General features: G+C 41.6%; 1 protein-coding gene across 2 annotated transcripts in view; it reads left to right on the plus strand.

Annotated features, from left to right (window-relative positions):
* The window catches only part of vps50 (VPS50 EARP/GARPII complex subunit), a 258,473-nt gene that overhangs the window by 184,501 nt on the left and 55,590 nt on the right, over positions 1 to 18,382 (plus strand). For both annotated transcript variants that reach the window (XM_072509012.1, XM_072509013.1), the window contains 2 exons: positions 1,497 to 1,618; positions 4,902 to 4,982. In XM_072509012.1, the coding sequence (XP_072365113.1) occupies positions 1,497 to 1,618; positions 4,902 to 4,982 (203 nt within the window). The remainder of the gene's footprint in view (positions 1 to 1,496; positions 1,619 to 4,901; positions 4,983 to 18,382) is intronic.

The raw sequence follows: 18,382 nt of genomic DNA on the forward strand, positions 1-18,382 counted from the left end.
GAGTTAACAAAGTGAGCATTGGTCCAATTGAAAGTGAATCTGGGGAATTGGTAATGGAAAGTCGGGATATGGCGGATGAATTAAACCGGTATTTTGCATCTGTCTTCACTCTACAAGACGTGAGTAACATTCCAGAAATAGCTGTAAATCAGGAAATGGAAGGGAGGGAGGAACTTGGGAAAATTATAATCACTAGGGGAGAGGTATTGAGCAATTTGTTGGGTCTACGGGCTAACATATCCCCTGGTCTGGATGGACTTCAGCCCGAGGTCTTGAGGTGCCATGTGGTCTAATCCTGTTCCTAATTGGTATGTTTGTAAGTGGACAATTAATTCCAATTTAAGGATCTCATCCCACCACTGGGATTTAACCAGCAGCGGGAGAGGGCCACACCAAACACTCAGCCTGATGTTTTTTTAAATGTGGAGTGGAGGTGGGCAGGGGGGAAAGTCTCTCCTTAACCGCCAGAGGTCCGGAATGTAATTCCATCAACATACACTTATTGCTCAGACAACAACATTGGCACTGGTTCGGCTGCATTCATCGGATAGATGACAGCCGAATATTCAAAGACCTTCTGCACAGTGAACTGACCATTGGGTCAGAACCAGCTGGGCATCCATATCTCGACTACAAAGACATGTGCAAAGCTGGTAGACAACTCTGAGATAATCGCTGACATTGTGACCTCTGGAGGCTGACTGGTTGGAAGAATCTAGGAGAAATGATAAAGTCAGCTGCTGAGAAGAGGGCCCAGAGTCAAGAGGCCAACGAAGGCATGTACTTTCTCCGACCACTGTCTTCTTAAGCAGCAATTGAGGCACAGACTGCAATGTCATATGTGGTTCCTCAGCCATACCAGATGATGCTTTAACACTGAGCCCAAAGATGTGCAGGTTAAGTGGATTGGCCATGATAAATTGCCCTTCGTGTCCAAAAAGGTTAGGTGGTGTTACTGGATTACGAGGATAGGGTGAAGGCATGGACTTAAGTAGGGTGCTCTTTCCAAGGGCCAGTGCAGACTCAGTGGGCTAAATGGCCTCCTGCACTGTAAATTCTATGACCACCCCGGCGGAAACCATTGTCTTCTGAGGTGGAAGATTGCCACAATGAGCTTTCATTCGGTGAAAAGAAAGCCTTTCTCATGTCACCTCTGGTTCTTCTGCCAATTATCTTAAACCTGCATCCTCTGATTCTTCACCTCTCGGTTACTGGCAACGGATTCTCTTTCTTTAGTTATCCAATCCCTTTATGATTTTAAAAACCAAATCTCCCCATAACCTTCTCTAGAGTTTGGGAAAAAACAGTTTCTCCAGACTATTCATATGACAGTAATTCCTCATTCCTGGTACCGTTCTAGTAAATCAGTTTTGTTTCTCATGGACATCTTACTATTGAATGAATATTGTGTGAATGTGGGAGAAACAATTGAGGAAAAAAGTTTATTTTTCAACCTTGTTTTTATTTATATAATTTCCTTTTTATTTTGTCTCCAGGAAAATACATGCAAATGATGAATATCCTGAAGCCAATTGCTTTTGATGTTATCCACTGTATGTCACAACTATTTGATTATTACCTGTATGCTGTATATACATTTTTTGGACGGGAGGACATGGTAAGTTTTGAAGTCAATAATAATTCCAATAATAGATATTTGTAGTAGATCCTAATACAACAACAGATACTTGTATTTGTTTAACGTATTTAACATAAAACATACCAAGGCACATTATAGGAGCATTACAAAGCAAAAGCAAAGTACTGTGGTTGCTGGAAATCTGAAATTTCAAACAGAAAATGCTGGAAATTCTCAGCAGGTCAGACAGCAACTGTGGACAGAGGAAACTTCCCCTGATTTTTCAGTTTCTGATGGTTGTATTAAGGAAGATGTGCTGGGGGCTCTCTTGGAAATCGCAATGCAAGGATTTTGTCAGAATATTTGAAGTGTCAACTCCCGATGGGCAGTTTCCCTGCAACCGGCATAGAAGTCATAGAATCCCTACAGTGCAGAATGAGGCCATTCGGCCCATCAAGTCAACACCAACCTTTCGAAAGAGCACCCTACTCGGGCCCACACCACCATTCTATTAACTCCACCTAATCTTTTGGACGCTAAGGGGCAATTTATCATGGCCAGTCCACCGAACCTGCACATCTTTCGACTGGGAGGAAACCGGAGCACTCGGAGGAAACCCACGCAGACATGGGGAGAAAGTGCAAAGTCCACACAGACAGTCACCCAAGGCCGAAATTGAACCTGGGTCCCTGGCACTGTGAGGCAACAGTGCTAACCACTTTAAGAGATAGATGCGTTTTTGATCAATAAGGGGATCAGGGGTTATGGGGAGAAGGCAGGAGAATGGGGATGAGAATAATATCAGCCACGATTGAATGGCGGAGCAGACTCGATGGGCTGAGAGGACTAATTCTGCCCCTATGTCTTATAGTCTTAAAGAATGGCTTCAAAGAAACAAGGAGGGAGAAATTATAAGAGGGCTAGCTCGTATTACAAAAAGAAATTGTGGGAGTTTTTACAAGTATTTAAAAAGGAAAAGAGTAACTAAAGTGAGCATTGGTACCCAAATGGGTGAGCATTGAGAATTAATAATAGGAATCGAGGAAATGGCAAAAGCATTGAACAGGTATTTTGTATCATTCTTCACTGTTGAGGACACACAATTATTCGAGGAAAACGGGAGGGAGGAACTTAAAACAATTACCTTCACCTGGGGAAAGGTAGTGGGGAAACTATCGGGACTAAAGGTTGGCAAGTCCCTTGGACCTAATAGTTTTCATCCTAGTGCCTTGAAAGAAGTAGCTGCAGAGTTAGTTGTGATCCATGTGCATTGGTTGTGATCTTCCAAAACTCCCTCGATTCTGGAAATTCCCAACAGATTGAAAAATCACTCATGCAATGCCTATCAATAAAGAAGGCTGATGGAATGCAGAATTGTGTACGCAAATTAGCTTTGGTTTGGTCTCCTTAGGAAAGATATACTTGCCATAGAGTAAGTGCAACAGAGGATCACCTGGGATGGTGGGATTGTCTTTTGAGAAAAGATTAAGGCAACTGAGTCAGTATTGTGTCGAGTTTCGAAGAGTGAGAGGTGATCTCATTGAAATGTACTAAATTATTTCTGAACATAACAGGGTAGATGTAGATAGGATGTTTCCCCTGCCTGGTGAGTCTAGCACCAGAGGACACAGTCTCAGAATAATGGACAAACCATTTAATATTGATGTGAGGAATTTCTTCACTCAAAGAGTGGTATTCTTTGGCATCCTCTACCTCAGAGGGCTGTGGAAGCTGAATCATTGAGCATATTCAAGACAGAAAGTGATAGCAATGACATCAAGGGATATGGGAATAGTGTGGAAAAATAGCATTGGGGTGGGCGATTGATCTAATTTAATAACGGGGCAGATTTGACAGGCCAAATGGTCTACTCCTGCTCCTGTGTTCCTAGCCTGCTTGTTTAACATCCAGTGCTGGATGAGTAGAAATTTCTCCCCAAAAAATATTTGAAAACTCCCACCACAACTCTGTCTCCTAGCAACTAACGCCACCCCTCTCCTTTGCAACTCAGGCTGAGACTGAGCAGTAACCTCGGGATCACAGTGTATGTAACTTCAGGATCTCAGTGTTTGTAACCTGGGATCTCACTGTTTCTAACCTTGGGATCTCACTGTTTCTAACCTCGGGATCTCACTGTTTGTAACCTCGGGACCTCGCTGTTTGTAACCTTGGGATCTCGCTGTTTGTAACCTCGGGATCTCGTTGTTTATAACCTCGGGATCTCGCTGTTTGTAACCACGGGATCTCACTGTTTGTAACCTCGGGATCTCAACGTTTGAGCTTCTGACCATATGTCTGCACCATCATTGAAACCACTTATTTCCACCTACACCACAATCCTCAATACCTGCCTCAACTCACTGCTTTTGAAACGCTCATCCATTTTTTTGCTACCCTTTGACTTGATTATTCAAGCACACTCCAGGCTGGCCTCCCATGTTCTACTCTCCGCAAAATCTACTGCTCATGTTCTAATTCGCACAAAGTTCTGTTTATCCATCACCTTCATTAATCAACATTGGTTAATCAACACCTTGATTTTAAGACTTTCATCCTTCTTTTCATGTCCTCCAAGGCCATGCCCCCCCTCCACCTCTCTTATTCCTGTAGCCCTACAATGCTCTGAGATAGCCAAGCTGCTCCAATTTTGGTTCTTGAGCATGCTTGATTTTAATTATTCACAATGGCCGTCCTTGCTTGCAGATCCCATTACTATTTATGTCAGGGGGGCTTTGCAAGTCAATTCTGTAGTGTTCCAGCTGTAAACCTATTATATATTTTTTCTCAAAATAGCAATCTGACAGATGGACATTCATATGGCATGGGCTATGGGCTCGTCCGATGACTATAGTTAGGACAAAGTCCTGTTCTTAGAACTCAATGGTTGGTGCAGATTATGTTTGAATCACCAGGAATTTTGTAAGTTTTTATATGTGTTTATTGACTTGGGTATAATACTTAATTATTTGATTGTGATGATAGCATTCATAAACCAGGCAATTGCTATGGGGTTGAGGCAACTCACCCAGTGGGATGGATGCTGAGTCCAGTAAATTGATTGTCCTTGAGTTTGCTGCAATTGTTGCTTTCCTAATTGTGGAATGCAGTTTCAATTTCTATCGGTTCATTTCTGATATTTTCAAAAATTAAATAATTGAAGAACACAAAAACATTCACTGCAATGATAACAGTTTGGCTGTTCTTCAAATTTTAACTTTTGAATTAGTAGGTATTGTTTGGCAAATTTAAATGGTTGCTTGGACAAGGCAACTTGTGTCGTATGGTCTACGTTAGGTCATTGACTAGTGTTATTTTCTTTCAGTACGAATCTACAGGACTGGGACTTATCAGTGGCAGACTGCGAACCACATTGAATAGGATACAAGAGAGCCTTATTGACCTGGTAAGGAAGCTGTCTCTGAATTCTTGTTTTAGTTGAACTACCTGCTGCAGGAAGAAACTCCAAAATTTGCTGAAATTTGTATCTAGAATTTAGACTGCAGTCAAACAATAGCTCTGTGGCAGAGTAAGTCTTGGACCATATGCAATCAGCTGAAAAGTGCAAATCCTTTAATTTAAAAAAAATTAACTTGAATGCAATACTTAATCGAAAATCATATTCTCAACCTTCCAGTCTAAGTCTAGCAGAGAAATGAATTTTAGATTTCCAGCAGGTATTCTGCTTTCTACTTAACAGAATGCTCACAGACAGACAGACAATACCGAATCATTTTAAATCCCAGGCGATGAAAGGCAAAGAAGAGACTTGCATTTTTATCGTGCCTTTTGTAACCTCAGAACATAACAAAATGCTTCACTAGAATGAGTATTTTTCAAGGATCGGGACTATTGAAATATGAAAATGAATTTGTGGACTAACAGGTGACACTAACAGGAAAAAAAAGAAAGGCTTTCCTTTATATAGCACTTGACAGTAAATGAAGTACTTTTGAAATATAGGCATTGTTGTAGTTCAGGGAACGTGACAGACAATTTGCGAACAGTAATCCTTCATGAACCACAATATAATGATGACCAGATAATCTGTTTTTGTAATATTGATTGAGGAATAAATATTGGCCAGGACACTGGGGATAACTCCCCTGTTACTCCTCAAAATAGTGCCATGGAGTCCTTTCCGTCCACCAGAACAGGCAGACTGGGCCTTGATTTAACCCCTCACCTGAAAGACAGCACCTCTGGCACTGCAGCACCCCTTCGCACTGCACTGGAGTGCTGGCCTTAATTCCTGTGCGAAAACCCTGGAAAGCGACTTGAAGCCAGAAACCTGTGACTCAGAGACACGAGTGCTACCAGCTTAGCCATGGCTGGCACACAATCTGATAACCTGGGGTTTTTCTTGTAATGTTGAAAGATGAATATTGGCCAGGGCATAACTGAGAACTTCTTTCTCTTATTCAACGTAGTTCCATGGGATACTTTATCACCACCTCAAAGGGCTCTTTTACTGGTTCATCAAAAGGACAACACCTCCAACAATGCAGCACCCGTTCAGTAAGATACTGGTATCAGCCTATTATTATGCTGAGACCCCTGTACTGGGAGTAGAAACTGGCTCGGAGATGAGTACAGCCACCTGAGATACGGCTGTCGACATGAGAGCATTGTACTATGTTTTTTGGATTAAGTATTAATTCATGACAACTGATAAGAGTAAAGTCCAGAAGAAAAAAAATGTTCTGCCGTTCCTTAGGTTGTATTGAAATTCCAGGCGTGTAGCGACCAATATAAGCTGGTTGTTTTTCTAGTCAGTCCCTTTTAAACTGTAATCTGTTTTTTTGCCAAATTGGGTGTTATGACCCTTGAGGTTTCTTTTGATTCAAATTCTCTATCTCTGTGACGTATTCTAAATGTAACAGAGATAAGGTCTCGGCCTTGAGAATAGTGGGGAAAGGGAGATGATACATTCTGCAGTCATCTTCTGAATGTTACCTGTGCCATCGGTAAACTCCTCTGCTGTAACAAAGAGACAAACCTTTCATGATACCTTTTCACAAGTGGGATTTCAATCATGTGACAGTAGCTATTTACATACAGTAGAGGCCATATATATTAATGAAGGAACTTTGACCTCCCATTATCAAAGCCAGCAAGATGCCATTGAAACCAATAGAGGGTCCTTGGCATCCTCCTTGCATAATGAGTTTTGTTTCTGGTTGTTCCTGGAGCCAGGAGGTCTGGTGGCTTATTGTCCTTGTAGAGAGTTTAACCAGTGTCAAGTGTGAAGTCCAACAGTAAACTGTCTGGACATGTCCCTTGGTAATTCACTTTCAGAGGCTGCTAGACATTTGGCCATTTTTCATGTCCTGTGACTTCTGCAGCCATTTTAACTTGGTGCCTTTGCCCCTCCAGCTGTTCCTTTCCTTTTTAAAACAATCCAAGCTATTACACCAGCTGCTGAAATTAACAATTAATATTCCATGATGCATGCAATACAGTGTTGTGACGTACTGTAAATGTTTCACAATTCCTGATAATGAAGCAACCCACCCCAGTCTGCAACAGAACTTGAATAAAATCCAGTTTGCTCATTGTGCAAGCTTGATGCCAAAATAGAGTTCATAAGCAATCCTGTAAGATATGGTCATTGCTCATTGTGTATCGTGCATGGAAATGGACCCAAGGTTACCACTTTCAGACCTGAAAAGTGCCCACTTTTCTTAAAATGATCCTAGAAAGGTAAAGTATCTAAAAAGTTAGAGCAACCGGTACAGCTGCTACTATGCAGTGGCCACATGAGTGGTGCTTTCCACTAACGGTTAGAAAATAGAAGCAGGAGGAGGCCATTCAGCCCTTCGAGCCTGCTCCGCCATTCGGCCTTTCGTGCCTGCTCCGCCATTCGTCCCTTCGCGCCTGCTCCGCCATTCGGCCCTACGAGCCTGCTCCACCACTCATTATGATCATGGCTGATCATCAAGTTCAATACTCTGATCCCACCTCCCCTTCCCCATATCCCTCGATCCCTTTAGCCCAAGAGCTATATCTACTTTCTTGAAATTATACAACATTATGACAACTACTTTCTGTGGGCACGAATTCCAAAGACTTTTTCCCAGGGTACAGGGGTCAATTACAAGGGGGCATAGATTTAAGGTGCGAGGGGCAAGGTTTAGAGGAGAGGTACGAGGCAAGTTTTTTTACACAGAGGGTAATGGCTGCCTGGAACTCGCTGCCGGAGGAGGAGGTAGAAGCAGGGACGATAGTGACGTTTAAGGGGCATCTTGACAAATACATGAATAGGATGGGAATAGAGGGATACGGACCCAGGAAGTGTAGAAGATTTTAGTTTAGACGGCAACATGGTCGGCGCGGGCTTGGAGGGCTGAAGGGCCTGTACCTGTGCTGTACTTTTCTTTGTTCATACCACTTTCTCTGGGTGAAGATATTTTTCCTCACTTCATTCCAAAAAGGTTTACCCCTTATCCTCAATCTATGACCCATAGTTCTGGACTCTTCCACCATCAGGAACATTCTTTCTGAATCTACACTCTCTAATCCTGTTAGAATTTTATAAGTTTCTATGAGATCCCCTCTCACTTGTCTGAATTCCAATTAATATAATCCTAACAGACTTAGTCTCTCCTCATATGGGGATCTTTGGATGGTGGTGTTCTCATTTGTTTACCACCCTTTTGCTTCTAGATGATAACGGTCGTGGGTTTGGAAGGTGCTGTCTAAAGAGCCTTGGTGAGTTCTTGTAGTGTGTGGTGTACGTGGTACACACTGCTACCACTGTGCATCGGTGGTAGAGGGAGTGAATGTTTGGTGGAGTGCCAATCAAGTGGGTTGCTTTGTTGTGGAGTGTTGTTGGAGCTGCACTCATTCACACAAGGAAGTATTCTATCACATTCTTGACCTGAACCTCTTAGATTGTGGACAGGCTTTGGAGGGTGAGGTGGCGAATAACTCGCCACAGGATTCCTAGCCTCTGACCTGCTCTTGTAGCCACAGTATTTATATGGCTAGTTCAGGTCAGTTTCTGGCTAATGGTATCCCCAATGATGGTTAGTGTGGGATTCAGCGATGGTAATGCAATTGAATGTCAAGAGATGATGGTTAGAATCTCTCTTGTTGGAGATGGCCATCATCTGGCACTTGTGTGGCGTGAATGTTACTTGTCACTAATCAACCCAAGCCTGAATATTGTCCAGGTTTAGCAGCATTTGGACTTGAACTACTTCAGTATCTGAGGAGCTGGAATAGTGGTGGACATTATGCAGTCATCAGTGAACATCTACACTTCTGACTTTATGATGGAAGGAAGGCCATTGTGAAAAAGCTGAAGATGATTGGACCTAGGACACTATAAATACTTGTCATCCAGCTGGATTGATGCAGCTGCAGTGACACTCGAAGCTCACACATGGAAAACCAATCAGTTTACTTGATCAGACCCCTGCCAATGACTCAATATTCACCTCTTGCACTTATTTACTTCGGTATTTATGATCCAAAGGCTGCTGGCCTAGCTAGCGTGAGAATTGAAACCAGGCAATGGTGGTAAATAAATGTAAGCCAAATGGCTTAACTATTGCAGCAGTTCCCGATTGATACGTTAGACTTGGATACTAAGGGTAGGTTCATTGTGCTCTTTTTGTTTCAAGTGATTGGAAATCTAATGCTTCATTGATTTAAAGTTTCAGTGGCAATCAGATTGGAAAGACCTCAGTCCTTGGTAAATGATCATTCTTCTCACCAGACAGTCAAAACTTGCCTATAAGTGGCCAACTTGCTAGACACGATGCCAGACCGGATTTATTTTTTTGTTGAGGAATTATTTCAGAAACCTTGGCAAATAATGAGGTTCAAGAGAAAAAACCAATGCCAGCAATTGGTATCTATTTTATTGTTCCCTGTTGGTGGACACATTGAAAAGGGGTGGGGTCACACAGGGTTTTCTTTACAGCTGCAGTGCCTGCTTTCCTCGAGCATGAGAGTCTAAAATCAGAAGAATGTGCTGTCAGCTTTACACATCCCCACTCTGAAATTCGACTGAGCTGCTTTGATCAGAGTCAGGATTTTTAGACCAGACAAAACACAAGTGTGAATTATGGTTCCCTGGGTTATTTGATTTCGATTTTAAGCAAATTGACTTCGTACCTCTTTGAGTTCATGATTTCAATACTGACACGATTCTCAACATAGATCTCAAAATGCAGTTTAAAAAAAGGAAAGGATTGATTAATGCATCATGAAAACTGGAGTAATGGGGAACATCCAAAGAGCCAAAAGAAATGGTGCGTCATTCTCTGACCCCCCAGCTGGTCTCCGGTACCGGATATTCGGCGGGGGCGGGAATCGGGCCACGCCGGTTGGCGGGCCCCCCCCGCTCGATTCTCCGGCCCGGATGGGCCGAAGTCCTGCCGATAAATTGCCTGTCCCGCCGGCGTAAATTAAAGTACCTATTTACTGGCGGGACAAGGCGGCATGGGCGGGCTCCGGGGTCCTGGGGGGGCTCTCACGGTGGCCTGGCCCGCGATCTGTGCCCACCGATCCGCGGGCGGTCCTGTGCCGTGGGGGCACTCTTTCCCTTCCGCCTCCGCCATGGTCTCCACCATGGCGGAAGCGGAAGAGACTCTCCCCACTGCGCATGCGCGGGAAACTGTCAGCGGCCGCTGACGCTCCCACGCATGCGCTGCCCCGACATGTCATTTCCGCGCCAGCTGGCGGGGCAACAAAGGCCGTTTCCGCCAGCTGGCGGAGCGGAAATCCCTAGCCCTTCAATGTTGGGGCTCGGCCCCCAAAGCGCGATGCCCATCTGATTGGCGCCGTTTTGGGCGCCAGTCGGCGTACATGGTGCCGTTTGGGGAGAATTTTGCCCATGGATTGTAACATTTTCAATCTAAAAAATACTTAGCTTCTTTCTGGTACAATATTTCAGCTCAACCCATTGCTAAACAGAAATAAACAAACTGGGTGATGAAATGGTGGTTCTTGTATTACTTAGGTGGTTAGCTGAGTGAAAGGTTTGTTCTGCTCATCCAGTGGCCACATTTTGAACCACCATCAGAGTCCATTTTAAGAAAATTTGCAATTAATATTAAAGCTTTCTTGTGTGCCTGAATTTCTTTACATGGAGGATGTTGGAGTTCTGAATGCTTCATAGGGAGTAGTTGAGACAGAAACCATTGCTTAAGGAATAGTTGGGTAACTTTTTGAAGTAGAGAAATATATAGGACAATAGGGAGAGAACAGAACAATAATGTTCGTTTTGTATTACCCTAACAAAGAGTTAGCGCATAGTTGGAGGGTTGGCAGTTTCTTAGCTGTAAACTTGTATGCTCTGATAGAAATGTCTCACATGGATAAGTTGCTTTTTTGTTATGTGCTGTCTTATCAGATGGAGATTATTAAGGAGCAGTGTGATTTAGCAATCATTTTCTTCAGTTTTTATTTACTCCAGCTGTAAACAAAGTTTTGCTTAGAGCAATCTACATGCTGAGTATCTGTCATCCATTGTGAGGCTGGATTTTCCCCAGCAAAATCAGGGGGTTACAATTACTGCCTCAAGTTTGATTTGCTTCCATCTGGGGCATCCTAATGGTCTTGGCGCTTAAACCCACACATCTTCCAGAAATCTCTCCTTTCATGAACGTTTCTCTGGGTTTTTGTTAACACTCATTGTTAACCACCTCTTTCCTATGATCTGCCTTCTATCGGAACCTGTTCCTTTCCTGTCCTCTTCTACCCCACCACACTTTATCATTCTTAATTATTCATATTTACTGCTTCAATGTTCTTCAAGTCTCTTTTAATATCCACTTTTCTAAAACAGCTTACAAGTCAGTGTGATTCGAGACTCCCATGATTACAATCACCAAGCCGTCCGCTCTACCTTTATGGCTATCTCTTCTGAAATCTGAATTGCGTTCTCATTTACATTCAATTTATTCTCAGGGTCCAGTTAAATCGGGACCTTTCAGTGACCTGGGATGACTGATTTAATAAATCTAGTACCACATACTTGGTCTCGAAATCACCTTACTTGTGTATGTCCTTAGATGTTACTTTCTTTCTAAGCCTTGACTCGATCTTCAGCTTTCTTGATCAGTCGATAATTTTGGCAAGGTTTTGTTCATCTAGTAAACCTAGCTTTTTCTATCACAAGAATACCACAGCAACAGTGTCTCATGATGTTTCTTATTTTTGTTTTTTTATTCACTTGCTAATTTTCTCCTAATTTCTTTCATTTTCACATGCATGTACATCCTTATTTCTTGGTCTTTTCCATTTGTCCCAATTTTAGAAACCAGAAGTCAAAGTGCACTCTTCGAGTTAACATCATTCTTTTGTTCCTTTTGGAAATTCACTGGTTTTAGCCCCCCCGCTTTTTAAATTCTGAAGTTAGATAGTGAATGTTTTGAATCAGAAGCAGTTTGCTCATATCGATACAAGATTAGACTAATTAATGTTCCACAGAATACAGCCATTCCTTTATTGCAAAGCAAGGAGGAGCTGTTGGGGAATATAACTTGCTGAGGTTTAAATTGTGCTTTGCTGATTTAACAATTGAGTCCCTTTATCCTGCACATCTAAAGTTCAATTATGGACTAGCTTGCCCTAAACAATATGAAAACTCCATCTGGAAGACCTTATAATAAGGGGTTCCCAACCTTTCTACTCTCTCTGTGTTATAAAAGTTCCATGGACCCCCTGTAACATCAGTATTTTGTTCCGTGTAAGATATACTCCCATAGTTGAACATATATTTATTTTTGCTTTACTTTGTTCCTTGCGCTGCAGTAACACTTCCCAATTCCTTCTGACTGCCAATGCTGGAAACACTCAGCAGATCAGACAGCATTTGTAGGCAGAGAGAAACAACGGACCTTCAATCAGAACTGCTCATGACCTGGAACATTTATTCTACTTCTCTAATCACCTGCTGAGTGTTTTCCACAAATTTTCTTTTTAATTTTATATTTCCAGCATCTGCTGTATTTTGATTGTTCAATAATCTCTTCTCTCTGCAAGAAAGATTATACGTGACAACTTTAGAGATAGAAATCCAAAACGCAACATCTACATTGTGGAAGGGGGATAAAGTCATAAATGATTAAACCAATAGACCCGTGAATTTCGTGCAAAGGGAGTGAGTCGTTCTTGTTGGTTTAAACATTTGATTTATTGGGATGATACTGATGATGAAATGCCATTTCATGCATTAAGAAGGCTGCAATCTATCTCATTCATTGATGATTACCTGATGCCCACTCATTCCCTGTCATGAGTGTGACCTAAGCGCTTGTGGATCAAAGCGCTGGAAACCAGGCACTGAGGAGCAATACCTCCTGGCTTGAAGTTAATCATAGCGCCAAATCTTTCCCCGGTGCCCTGCTGATGCCTGTTGTATTTGTCTTATCGACTCCTTAAAGGCTACTGTCACTACTGCTGATATGCTAATACCTGATGTATACTGGCTTCAATGACATTCAATCATCAGCACTGCTGCTGCTGCGTTCAGCACTACATCTGTGTGACCAGGCTGAGGTGATTGTGGCCAAAAGAAGGCAAAACAAAAATCTTCTGAAAGGTAATTGAATTTTTCAGTGGTAGCACTGATGCTGGAGTACAAATTGCAGTTTGGATGGCCAAAGTGGTAATGTGGTGATATGGAATAGTATATTTTTGGTCAATTTTGGCAAGCCACATGAAATCTGCTTGTGGATGCCTGATTGCAAGTGCCAGCCTTATATAAAAGCAAACATTTATGTAGTGTCTTTTATGTAGCCATACATCCCCAAGGCACCTCACAGGAGCATAATCAGACCGAATCCGAGAGCATAATGAGACAAATATTTACATAAGCAGCTATTGGGACAGGTGACCAAAACTTGGCCAACGAGATGGATTTAAAGGGATGTTGTAAAAAATGAAAGAAAGGTAGGGTAGGGGTGTGAAGAGGGTTAGGGAAGGAAGTCCAGCGTTTAGAACTTAGGAAACTGATAGTGATGGAGCAGAGGAGATGGAAAATGCACAAGAGGCTAGATTGAAGGAACAGAGTTGTCAGGTTGCAGGGCTGCAGGAAGTTAGAGATTTAGGGAAGGTATGTTGTTCATCTTGCATTTTTCACCTGTCAGTGTGGTTGTGCATCAGCAAATACTATATTGCGAAAAGTACATTTTCCTGAGCTATTGCTGAATTGTGTGAACATGGAACTGTAGAATTTCATTAATCATTGCCTCCCAGCCAGTGCCTTTGTCCATTTTCTATTGCCCTAGCTTCCTGTTGCCATAGTTCTTTTCAATTTAGTCAGTTAATTTGCCATCAAGTCCATTAGTCTTAAATTCTTTCAAAAGACTTACATGAAAAACATATTCACAAGCTTGTAGCAAGTGGATGTAAATTATATACACTGGGTAGTCGACATGAAATAATTAGGTTAACTCCTTTAAAGGCTTCCAGTGAATTAGTGAAGCACAATCTATTGCATACTTATCCACTATTTATGAACTCTTTAGATGAACAATGGTAACACCCTGTAAAATGCTGTTGTTAATTTTCCCTTCAGACAAATTGATGTATAATTTCTGAGTTTGTGCCTCATTCCTTTTTTGGTGTCAAGATGGTTTTTGCTGTTTTATTTGCTTTCCTTAAATGCTTTTCAAATCCCACTTGAGGACTTGGTGGCCATGGAGGATGTGATCGTAACGTAGCCAAGCAGGTTGATTATCAGTCTATAAATCTTTCCAATATACTTCATGTCAGGCGGCAAGACCAGGTTTCCTGATCAGCCTTACTGCAGTACTTTGCAAAGCATAATCATGGACAAATCTATGTAATGTCACCAGACTTGTAATCAGGAGCTAATACTTTGGGGCACCAATTCATACTCCACCACAGTGGAATTTAAATTCAATTAATCAATCTGGATTTAAAAAGCGAGTGCTACTCACTCTGCTACCGTGCTGCCCCACTATATCACTGTTCCTTGACTGCCACTGGGTCACAATCCTGGAACTCCTTAACCGAACTGTGGATGTACTTACACCACATGGACTGCAGCGGTTCAAGAGGTGGCTTACCACCACCTTCTTGAGTGCAATTAGGGATGGATAATAAGAATGTTGGCCCAGCCAGCGACACCAAAAATAAAGTCCTTGATCACCAGCTCCATCTATGAGGCATGTTACCAGGGGCAGTAGAGGATGGTGAGATCAGGGAGAGCATGGTTGATAAATTAAGTTAATTTATACCATGAGCACAACTCCAGAAGGCTTCAAAACAAATTTACAAGCTCCGAGGAACGTTCACAAGGAGATCACCAGACACATTCCCTTTCCGTCTACCATACAATTATGGCATGAAACTGAGAAGCTAGTTGAACTGTTTGCGTAAAAGAAATGGCCACACCTGCATTGAAACTTAGTAAGACCATGGTTGGAGTGTTGTACACACAGGAGGAGTGATGTTGAGACAATAGAGAAGTTTACAACCCAGATGCAATGTGCTGCTGTCTGGCATGAGTAAGTACAAATATTGAAGAAAGACTTGGAACAATTTGGGTGTTCTTTTTAAAAAAAACAGAGATTAAAGGATGATTTGATCAACGTGTTTACATTGTGGGGGATGAAACAGACTGTTTCCAGAACTAATGTTTCTAGAACAAGGAGACATCAAAAATAAAACTAAATGCAAGAGATTTGGGAATAAGAGCAGAATAAAAGTTTTATTTTGGAAAAAGTGTTTGTGAGGCTGTGGACTACACAATTAGATATACTAATTGAAGCAGAAACCAGGTCAACATTCAAAAATAGGTTAGATAGGAGGTTGAACAGAATGAGGACAAAGGAATCTGGGCACAAACTGGACACATCTTAGTAGGACTCCTCATGAGGAGGATTAACATATTCAGCCAAGCGGCATGTTTTTGTGGTGTGGTTGCTTTATAAGTCTAATATACAGTCTTACAGAGGTATGGATAGAAATGTGTGGAGAGGAAGTACTGCAACTTTATTTTGATGTCTTAAAATTATAGACTGCATGAACAGCAGTATGAATTGTCAGTGCTCCAGTTGTACAGACCTGTCTTTAAATAGAAAGATTTTTGCCCTTTATTTCTAACTCAATTTGGCTGAACGTATGCCATTCTGAAAAGCTTCATTGTTGTAAAAAGAAATGATTCATTATGTTCTGATCGACTACAGAGCCTATTGCTTACTTCGTTGCAGGTAAAATGTCAGCAATGTCTCTAAACGCACCAGCTCACTGCATTTATTTTGAGGACAAAGAAGGCAAATACTACCAGGGATTTAATTTTCTCTTGACTACAGTTCTGACAGACTAAGAGCTGCATGTATAAGTTTAACTGTTAAGATTTTAGTTAAATTTGCTTTTCTTATTGAAGATGAAGACTCCCAGTTTACAGTTAAGTCAAATGTTTTGCTGCTCAAGCAGTTAGTTTATTGTCGGTTCCTTAGTTTCTAAAACATTGAGAATTAGGTCAACATTTTAGTTTATTCTGAATCGAAAAGAAATTGCCTAAATGATCAGACATTTTGCATCATTCCGTTTCTTCTGAAATTTGTGACAGAATTGGTGGTTTGGTCAGCTAGTTGGCAGTTATAATTATTTATTTGTCAGTAGCACGGAACACTCCAGTTTTTGCCTTTTTGGAGTTTGAAGACCCTGGAGATGCAAAGGATGCTGTGCATGGGATGGATGTCAAGATTCAGAGAGGAGGAGATGAAGGGGGCATTTTTAATATCAGTGGCTGCTGGCAATTTTAAAATTACCGTTTTCTGTTGAGCTGATTTTTATTTTGCTTGAAAATATGATGCTGGAAATGAGCAGCAACCAAGAAAAATGAGAAGCTAGTGATTTGGGTATGACTCTTGAATTAGAGAAATTCAAGGTTTATTTGGAATGAACATGGGGTTTCTTTTCACCTCTACGTTCTCGCATTTTTCTGGCATTGTGGATTACACACGATTCGCACCTTTAAAAACATTTATTTCAAATCTTCCTGAGCCATTCAAGGGTTCCAATCCCACATGTTAAAACAGGAGGTGTGTACCTCATGTTATGGAAAGAATTTGACATCTTAAAGGTGCCAGAATCAGAAAAAAAATGATTAAGGGGGTTAAAGACCCAAGGGCCCAATTTAATATCATGCTTTGTGCCAGTTAATTTTGGTTATGATTCACCTGAGCTTTTATTGGCACATGCAAAATACCAACTGATAACAGAGCAGACAGGTTCTGCTCAATCACATTTACAGAACATACCCAGAGCTAGAATGAGCTCATGATGTTCACTGAACCCCTTAGCAGCATTTCTGGAGCCGCCACTTTAAAAATCGTTCAAGAGAGCTGGATTGAATAATCAAATCCACAGGCCCCTACCATCTCCCAATTTCACAATTTCATTGATATTAACCTGTACATTTAAGCCAGCAGCATTTCAGCTTTCTCACTCTGAAAACGATGAATAACATGGGACACTCTGGCATTTTAACAGTGGAAGGAAAATTAAATGTGATTTATTTTTGTACCAAAAGCACAATTCTGCGGACAGTGGACATCTGAAATAAAAGCAGAAAATACAGAAAGTACTCAGCAGCTCAGACAGCGTCTGTGGAGATGGAGAAACAGAGTTAATATTTCAGGTTGGTGGCACTTCATCAGAACACAATGAAAGGCCATCAAACTGCAATGTCAATTCTGCTTCTCTCTACCCTTACAGTCATTTCCAACATATTCTGTTTATATTTGTGTTCCAGTTTTTCAATTAAAATCACTGTTCAATTAAGTTTGTTTGGGGGCACGAGGATTGAGTTGTGTGATTCCCTTGTGCCCAGTTGAATTGAGACAGACAGAATGCAAACTTCACACTCCCATATCAATTTATTGTGGCATGCAGCCTCGGGGGAAACATGTTGCTGATTGATAGTAAACACAGCAGAGGGGCAAGGTTTGTGGGTGGCTAGCACCTAAGAAGGTCTCATGGCCATTCACGATCCAGATCAAGGGAGCATCGTTACACCAGATCCCGAAGCCACAGCCGGGATCGCTGATCCCACTCCTGTTCTCCTTCGTATTCGAAGCGAAGTCGGCCCGTCGCTCTTATGTGGTCCAAGTCCAAATCTTCAATTCGAAGAAGCCCACCAAGATCCATGTCTCAATCAAGGTCTTTTTCCATTAAAGGGAAAAGTTGTTCCTCTTCGGAGAAAGTTCTCGGAAGAAACCAAATTCTCGAGAAGATGATTGAAATGGAAAGATTATGTGAATAGCAGAGCAACGGGTTCCTTGTCATCTGGCCACCTTTTTAACTAATCTAGATGCTTTAATACCTTTTTACATGCATGCAGTCCACTGAAAAATGTTACTACTGTTCACTTAGCATGAGTAAATGTTACTAATTGATTGCCGTGAAACAAACTGTACAGCTTGTTCTTTGGAGCTACCTTATTAACTGGGAGGGTTCAGTAAAAATGCTTGTATTGCTTTGTGTTAAATTTCACACGTTTCATGAAAATTATACAGTTGTGAATTTCTAAAACTTCCAAACCGATTTACCATTTTGTCTCTATACAGTTTTTCCTCCCAGTTCCCAATAAAAAAAGGCTTAACCAACCATGTGAATAGGCGTAAATAGGATCAAAACAACTGCACATGCTGAATTAAATTCCACAAAGTGTTCAAAACCATGAATAGATCAGCTGTATTCATGGAGACAGCGACTCAAAAAAAGGTGTACCGTGGAATTGTTTGTCTCATTGAAGTGTGCCATTTTACTGAAAAGATTGGGACAACTGCCCTGGAGGTTCCTCCTGGCCTCACA

This window comes from Scyliorhinus torazame, chromosome 6, assembly GCF_047496885.1.
Source record: "Scyliorhinus torazame isolate Kashiwa2021f chromosome 6, sScyTor2.1, whole genome shotgun sequence".
Taxonomy (NCBI): Eukaryota; Metazoa; Chordata; class Chondrichthyes; order Carcharhiniformes; family Scyliorhinidae; genus Scyliorhinus; species Scyliorhinus torazame.